The following is a 7,954-nucleotide window of genomic DNA, read 5'->3' as shown; positions in this document are numbered from 1 at the left end:
CCATGAGTAAGAGCAAATTTCTCCTGCTGCCTGACTGCTTTGAGCTGGGACACTGGTCTCTTCCAGCCTTCAAACTCAAACTAGAACATGACTCTTCTTGTGTCTGAAGCTTGCCAGCTTTTGGACTGAAGCTTGCACCATTGATTGTCCTCATTCTTAGGTCCTCTGACTCAGACTGGAACCTCACATCAGCTCTCCTGGGTCTCCAGCTTGCTGACTACAGATCTTGAGACTTCTCAATCTCCATAATTGCATGAGCCATTTCCTTAAAACAAATCTTTTTATATGTACGTCCTATTGGTTCTGTTTCTCTGGAGAACTCTGACTAATGCAGATTTTGGTACTAAGAAGTAAGAGGATGCTTTCCTAAAAACCTGGAAATATAGAAATGGCTTTGGAACTGGCTGGGGGAGTTTTGAAGCGCATGTTAGAAAAAGCCTACATTGCAATGAACAGAATGTTGCCAGAAATATGGACATTGAAGATCATTCTGGCGAGGTCCCAGACAGAAATGAGGAACATGTTACTGGACACTGGAGGAAAGGTGATCTTTGTTATAAGGTGGCAAAGAACTTGGATAAACTGTGTTCTAGTGTTTTATAGAAAGTAGAATTTGTGAGCGATGAAATGGGATATTTCACTGAGGAGACTTCAAAGCACAGTGTTGGAGGAGTGGTTGTTTCCTCCTAATGGCTTATAGTAAAATGCAAAAGGAGAGAGACGAATGTAAGAAGGAATTGTTGAGCAAACAGGAACCAGAACTTGAAGATTTGAGAAATTCTCAGCCCATCCATATTGCAAAAAATGAGGACGCTCGATCTGAAGAGAACGTTGAGGGTGTGGCTGAAAGACCATTTGATCGAGAGACCATGGATTTAATAAACCATCTCAGCAGAAACTTGGAATAGAGGTGGGGTTGTTATCAGAAGGGGACAGAGACGGTGGCACTCAAGGAGGGAGGGCTGTTGGTCTTCTTGGACTCTACAGGATCTGACCACGGAGCTATCCAGCTGTGAAGATGCGCTCCTCTCCAAGGAAACAGAACGGTGACCCTGAAGGTCCAGCGAGCAAGGCTGTTTCCTCCTTGGTTTCAAAAGATGGGGCCGTGTCTCTGTTTTCTGTCAGAATGTCCCCACCTGGCGCCTCAGGGATGAGGCCACCCTTGAAGAGAGCTGCGTGCATAGGGCTGCCCCTCCAGAGCCTTGGGGGTGACTCTGCCACCCCAGTGGACCCGTAGGGTAGAGCATCGAACCAAAGAGGATTCTTCTCGAGCTTGAAGATCCAATGGAACTTGCTTTGCTAGGTTTTGGACTTACTTGGGACCCATCGCCCCTTTTTTGTCTGCAATTTCTCTCTTTCTGAATGGGAATGCCCATCCTATCCCTGTCCCACCATCGTATTTGGGAAGGACATAACTTGTTTGGTGTCGCAGGTTCACAGCTGGAGAGGCATTTGCCTCAGGACGAACGGAACCTCCAGTCTCCTTCATACCTGCCTTAGATGATGTTAGACGAGACCTTGGGCTTTAGACTTTAGAGTAGATGCTGGAATGAATTAAGACTTTGGGGGCCATCGGGATGGAATGAATGTATTTTGTGTGCAAGAAGGACATGAATTTTGGGGGGCTTGGATGGAATGCTATGGACTGAATTGTGTCCCCTCAAATTCACATATTGAAACCCTGACCCCCATTGTGACTGTATTTGGAGATAGGGCCTTTAGGAGTTAATTAAGGTTAAATGAGGTCATAAGAGTGGGGCCCTAATCTGACGGAAGTGTGGCCTTTTGAGAGGAAGAGAAATCTCTCTTTCTGCCATACGAGGACCCAGCATGAAGGCAACCTGAAAGCCAGGAAAAGAGACCTCACCAGGAACTAAACTGGCCAGCACCCTGATCTTGGGCTTCCCAGCTTCTGGAACTTTGAGAATAAATGTCTGCTGTTCCAGCCACCCTGTCTGTGGTACTTCGTTATGGCAGCCTGAGCTGACCAGGATGGGGAAGATAGTGGTACGTCTGATGTTGGCAGTAGATCAATCTTATTCCAAACACTCCCTCAGTGTTCCTGGAACCATCCCAGAGGTGGCAGTCCCGTCCTGGCATTCAAAGTGTCAGTAGGTGTTACCCCATCCCAATCCCCAGCAACTGGAAATATTCCACTGCGTGCCATCCTGGAGTGTTTGTAACAAAAACCCCATAGAGTTGACTCTTTTTCATTTGTTTTATTAGCATCAATATATACAAAGTGGAAAATGACTTCATTTCATTATTCTAGCTTAGAAAGTTCGTTTTGCTTTTTATTCCGTTTGGGGATAAAATGAAAATGAAAATTTCCCAGGAGAAAGCTTCCCTTCAGAGATGCTGAACGACTCCACGGTATCTGACCTCGAGGGACCCTCCATGCCCACCCGAGGGCACAGGAAAGTCATCCCCTTGGATTTGCCCCAAGAGAAGGTCATTTTCGCCCAAGGCTCGTGCCTCAGCCTAAATATACCCATATATTTGCTAGTCACTGCTGCTTATACAACCATCCTGATGATGTAGTCACTGTACTTCCTGCTGGGCTGGTTGGCAGTTCCCACAGCTTTCAGCCTGAAGTTCCAAGTTCTCCAAGGATCTGGCTTCGAAAGACCATATTTCAAGCATGTCAATGGAGCTAAGTAAGCATCGCCATCAAGTAGCGACCGGAATAGTTATGTTGGCTAAATAATTCCACCCCTTCTGCCCACCCCCTCAAAAGAAAACCCAAAAGGATGAGCTCCAAGCTGGAGAGGGTTGAGTGTGTGCATTTTTAAAGCACTGGGCGGTAGCTGACAGATACAGCTGACACAAAGGAGCATGTAACACATGCCATCACATGCATTCTTGGAAGGTCGAAATCTCTGTAAACGTAGTTCCCCACTGTTTTAAAAACAAAGAGCGGCTTGTGGGAAGAAGGATCAGTCCATTCTTGAGTTTCTCAAGGTTGTATCCTGTTCAAAAATATTTAATCCCAATGGGTTTTAATATCGAGCTTATAAAAACAGACATGTATGGACTGAAATGAGATGCCCGGTACATTTTTGGCACTATTATTATTAATTTTTTAACCTTTACATTTTACAAATACACATTCAGATATTTTAAAAAGAAAGATAGACACCGACCTGTCTTTTCAATCACACTGGACGTTGTCGAGCTCGCACGATCCGTCTTTAGGCTAAAATAAACTTTTAAAACATGGTTACGGGGGCTGCATTACTAAGACAGAAGTAAGACATTGGTATCCTGAAAAAAAAATCAACAGCTTTTCTCTCCCTCCAACAGCCAATATGAATTCCTGGGCCATGGCCTGGCCAGTTTCAGGGAGTAGGGTTAAAATAAAGATTTTATATCTCGTCAGTCTTTACGAAAGGCAAACGTTTAGTTTTCACATAACCATAGTCTGTTCTAAAATCAAATATCATGACTAGAGTTCTTCATTCCAAATGACCCGTGGTTGGAGTTAGATAAACATCAGATAGAAATAAAAGCAAAAATTGGATTCTGCTTTTACAAAAAGGGTTGCGTTAATTGTATTGTTGGTCTCTTCCAAACACGGCATTGCTTACTAACAGTCTGGAACGCTCCTCCTCTGGGTCTTCCATAAAATGGGGTGGGCTTTGAGTGCCTGGAAAAGCAGCCTTTAGTTATCTCTTGCCATGCGCCACAAATGCATGCCTTAAGGGGCATATAGACAGGATGCTTTTCCGGCAGAAGGAAAATATTCAGACTTCAGACCCCCCAGGATGGAGGTCTGAGCTCTGGGTTAGGAGGAGGGTATGTATGTGTCTGTGTGCAAAGCCAACTGCCCTATCCTGCTCCAGATGTTTCCTAAACAAGCTCCTAAAAGATGAAGGCCTAGCCACTCTCCCCGAGGCATGGCAGCCAGAAAGGTCTTTTCTTGTTTGAAAGCCAGCACACTTAATTCCAGAGAGCATGGGAGGGCGCCAAAGAGGGCTCTGAGCCATCGGTGTCGCTAGGGAGGTGATGGCCCCCTGGTTGGGGGGCGGTATCTGCCTCACACGTGCTATTCCTTCCAGGCACCCTCCCACCCCACTTTTCTTTATACCTGACTTGGAAAAGAATCTTCCAGAAAGTCACATACTCCCCAATCCCACTGAGTTGGGGTGAAAGGACCCCGATAAAATATCAGGATGCTCATGTGATGAAGGAAGTGCTATGAATCCTGTCCTGGCCCCAAATCCCTCCTTCTCTCCTCACTGGTGTCCCATCGGCATCGTGATGCAGGTTCTGTTGTGTGGTTTCCTGTGGTTTTAAACCCCTGCTCCCCCAGCATTCACCCCATCGTCCAACCTCTGGGCAGAGCTGTGGGCTTCTCCTCCTAGGACCCTCCCGCCCCCGAAATACTTGATTGCAAATCTATTCTGAAGTTTGTCTGTGGCTTGTGCACTTGAACCTGCCCTATTTTGAGGGCTCAGGCATTTCAGCACCCCAGGATAAATACAGAGCTCACCCCTGGATTCCACATGGCACCCCCATCCCCAACATAAACCCTTATAACTTATATGGGTGACGCTGCCCATGCCTCTGAAGCCCGTGGATCTATTGTCACGACTTGAGGGTGGCCTTGCTGAACGAGGTGACCGATTCTGGCACTTGTAGCATAAATTGTCTGCTCTTTCACCGTTGAAGGGGTGTCAAAGAAAAGAACATTTTAACTCCAGTCCCTCACCCAATGTCCCCCCCTCATCCAGTTCTTCACCAGAACTCTCACATCTCCCATCTTCTCTGAAAACTTTCCTTGGTCATTTGTCACCTTTATAGAGAGAAAACAGTTTCTGATTTTGCCAGCATCCAGTGAGGCCAGGGTGGGAACAGGAATTGTTTATGTAACCTTTTTGCTGCCTCCAGAAAGAGCATGGAAGGGAGGGAGAGTAGGTGGGAGGACCTTTTAGAAGCTGGGAAAATTGGAAGAGCAAACCCAGGATGTGTTTCGGAGTGGACCTGTTTATGTCTCCATGCTAAATCCCAACCCAAGTTAACCCAACAAAAAACACCCTTTCCAACCTAATCTTGCAACTTAGATTTGCACTAAAGACACCGTGGGCCTGGCTCCCGAGGATGCATGCAGTCTGATGCAGCCGTAGCACGGCCTGGCTGACGGGAGGAACTCAACCTGCTTCTGTTTTTTTCCCTCTGCTGCTGTGTCTGCCATTTGCAGGTCCTCCGCCTGCCTCCAGAATCGATCTCGTCACGTGAATTTGGCCGCAGCTGCAATACATCCAACCACACCCATTTCAATTTTAAATATAATAAATACAGTGAAGAAAACAGTAACTCTTCCGTAAAGAGTCTAAAGAGAAGACAGCCGACACTCTGGGGTTTCGATCCAACGCCACATGGTCTCTGGATGAGTTGCTTGAGGAGGTCGTGGTTGAGTTCAGATCTGTAAGTGCCCTTCTCAAGTGGAGCTCTGTTTAGATGGAAACTTCATACTCTCTGGTCTCCTGCAAGAGAGAGAAGCACAGACCTGTGAAACCCTTGTGTGGCAGAGTGACACATCAGTGGTTCCAGTCCTGCACCCCTCCTTGCGTCCACAGCATTGGGCAGGTGACTCTGCAGTGTCCTTCCACTCTGACCCTGCCTTGCTTTTGATAACGGATTATAAGAAAATGGGTCACAAGAGGGGCTTCAAAAGTGCTTGTGTGTTTCTGCTTGCATCCTGCCCTTCCACCGTCACCAGGAGCAGAGCGCCCCTTGTGGCCTTTAGTCGCAGCGAGAAGGTGCAGGACGTGGAGAGCACGGCCGAGTAGCACAGCCGATTTACCCAGCCAACAACTAGCCAATCCCAGCTGTGAGCGAGCACTGCCTGGAACTAGCTGAAAACACTGCCCCGCAGACTGATGAGCAAATTAACATGGGTTGCTTTGAGCGACTGAGTTTTGGGATTGTTTGTTACTCTGCATTATTCTAGTGCTGGGTAACTGATACGCTATACCAATAAGTATTAATAAGGTCTAGTTTCTAAAGTGCTGTTCTTCACCAGCTTAACCTTATTTTAGGGTTTGGAAACAGGCTACATAAAATATAAAATAACATATGACCTCTTCTTACAGGGTCATATCTGAAATGCCTACAGCATATGGGTAGCAACCAGTTCAATTTCTCCAAGATTCATGGAGTGTGCGTAATATACTCCAGGCCCCTGGGGCAGAGGAGCAGGGAGGTAAGAAGTCCTAGGCTTGGCCGTGGCCCCTGAGGAGGTCACTGGGACATGCTTTAAAGGAGGTCTGTGGATCCCACTGGGTCAACACGGATTAGCAGCCATGGTCATGCTTCCTGGTGGTTGGGAGTGTGGTGGGCAGCCTCTAAGGTGGTGCCCATGATCCCCACCTCCTGGCATTCACATTCTTGTATGATCCCCTCCCCTTAAGTGTGGGCAGGACCTGCGATTTGCTTCTAAGCAAGAGAATACAGCAAAGGGGCGGGGATGCCATGTCCACATTCCTATCATGTAGGATTGTGACTTCCGTCCTGTGGCGAGACTCTGTCTCTCTCACTGGCTTTGAAGGAGCAAGCTGGCAGGTTGTGACTGTTCTACAGAGAGTGGCACGTGGAAAGGAGCAGAGGACGTCCTCTAGATGACATCCTGCAAGAAACTGAGGTCCTCAGTCCAACAACCTGCAGAGAACTGGATGCCGGCAACATCCAGGTGAGCTTGGAAGTGGATCCTTCCCCAGTTGGGCCTCAGATGAGACTGCGGCCCCGGCTGACACCTCAGTTGTACTTGTGAGCCCTGAGGCCGGGGACCCAGCTAAGCTGTGCCTGGACTCCTGACCTACAGAATCTATGAGATAATAAGCGTGTGTTATTTTAGATTCCTAAATTTCAATTATTACATTGTTACACATTAATAGATAACTAAAGAAGGAAGGAAGAAGGAAGGGTGGAAGTGGGGGTGAGGGTTAACAGAGATAGGGAACAAGCCAAGTTTATGCCCCCAAACATGGGAGATGATTGCACACCACTACACAGTGAATTTGAAGGGTTGTGGTTTTGCAAAGTAATGACGGACTTTTGGTTCCTCACATGTGCCTCTGGGCCTTTGCACATGCTCTCCCTTCTGCCTGCAATCTTCTTTAACTACTGTCTAAGTTCTACCCACTTTATGTATCCCAGCTGTACTATCACTTTTTCAAAGTCACCTTCCTCCCCCCCCAAATGTCCCCATCAAACACTGATAGCATCCTGTCTAATTTCTTTCATCGTTCTTAAGAATTATGATTTGTTATAATCAAGATATTCCTTGGCATATATGACTGAGGTTCAAGGGGAGGCAGGACAGTGTAACGATTAATGGCATCAGGCAGAGGTTGCATCCTGGCTCTGGGTTGTGCCTTTTGGCTGTGTGCAACCTTGGCCAAATAATTTTTTCCTCTCTCTGAACCTCAATGTCCTCATAAGTCAACCAGAGGTAACTGTAGGATCTATCACAAAGAGTTGCAAAAATTCAAAGTCATTATGTGTTTAAGGTGCCCGGCTCATGTCCATATTATTATTATTGATATCTGTCTGCTTTGCAAGACTATATGCTCATTAATGGCAGGACTGTGTCTATTTGGTTCATGATGGTGGCCTTAGTACCCAGCACAAGGCTGGCCACTCTGATGTGTAGGAACGTTGCACACTGCCGCTCAATAAGGACTCGAGTTCAGGAAGATGTGTGGGAAGGATGCCACTGCCACCAGGTCACCGGTGGGCTGTGACCCATCTCAGCCGTCTCTCTGTGGGTCTTTGATGCAGCCCCTTCTTCCTGTGGTCCTTCTGCCAAGAGTGAACAGCGTTGCAGGCTTGTCATCGGCTCGCAAAGCGAGCTGTGTTCTCCTAGTCGTCATCTCAAGAGAGGTCATGGTGGGGATGAGACTGCACCACTGGCCGCGCCTTTCTGCCAGCGGCATCATGAGCAAAAGGAAAT

General features: G+C 47.2%; 1 protein-coding gene across 5 annotated transcripts in view; it reads right to left on the bottom strand.

Annotated features, from left to right (window-relative positions):
• Positions 1 to 2,204: 2,204 nt before the first annotated feature.
• SEZ6L (seizure related 6 homolog like) overlaps positions 2,205 to 7,954 on the bottom strand; it is a 185,020-nt gene continuing 179,270 nt past the window's right edge. For all 5 annotated transcript variants that reach the window (XM_044775664.2, XM_044775661.2, XM_044775662.2 and 2 more), the window contains exon 17: positions 2,205 to 5,486. In XM_044775664.2, the coding sequence (XP_044631599.2) occupies positions 5,457 to 5,486 (30 nt within the window). In that variant the 3' untranslated portion in view covers positions 2,205 to 5,456. The remainder of the gene's footprint in view (positions 5,487 to 7,954) is intronic.

The sequence above is a fragment of the Equus asinus genome, chromosome 8 (assembly GCF_041296235.1).
Source record: "Equus asinus isolate D_3611 breed Donkey chromosome 8, EquAss-T2T_v2, whole genome shotgun sequence".
Classification (NCBI taxonomy): Eukaryota; Metazoa; Chordata; class Mammalia; order Perissodactyla; family Equidae; genus Equus; species Equus asinus.
This window is presented reverse-complemented; position numbering and strand designations above follow the sequence as displayed.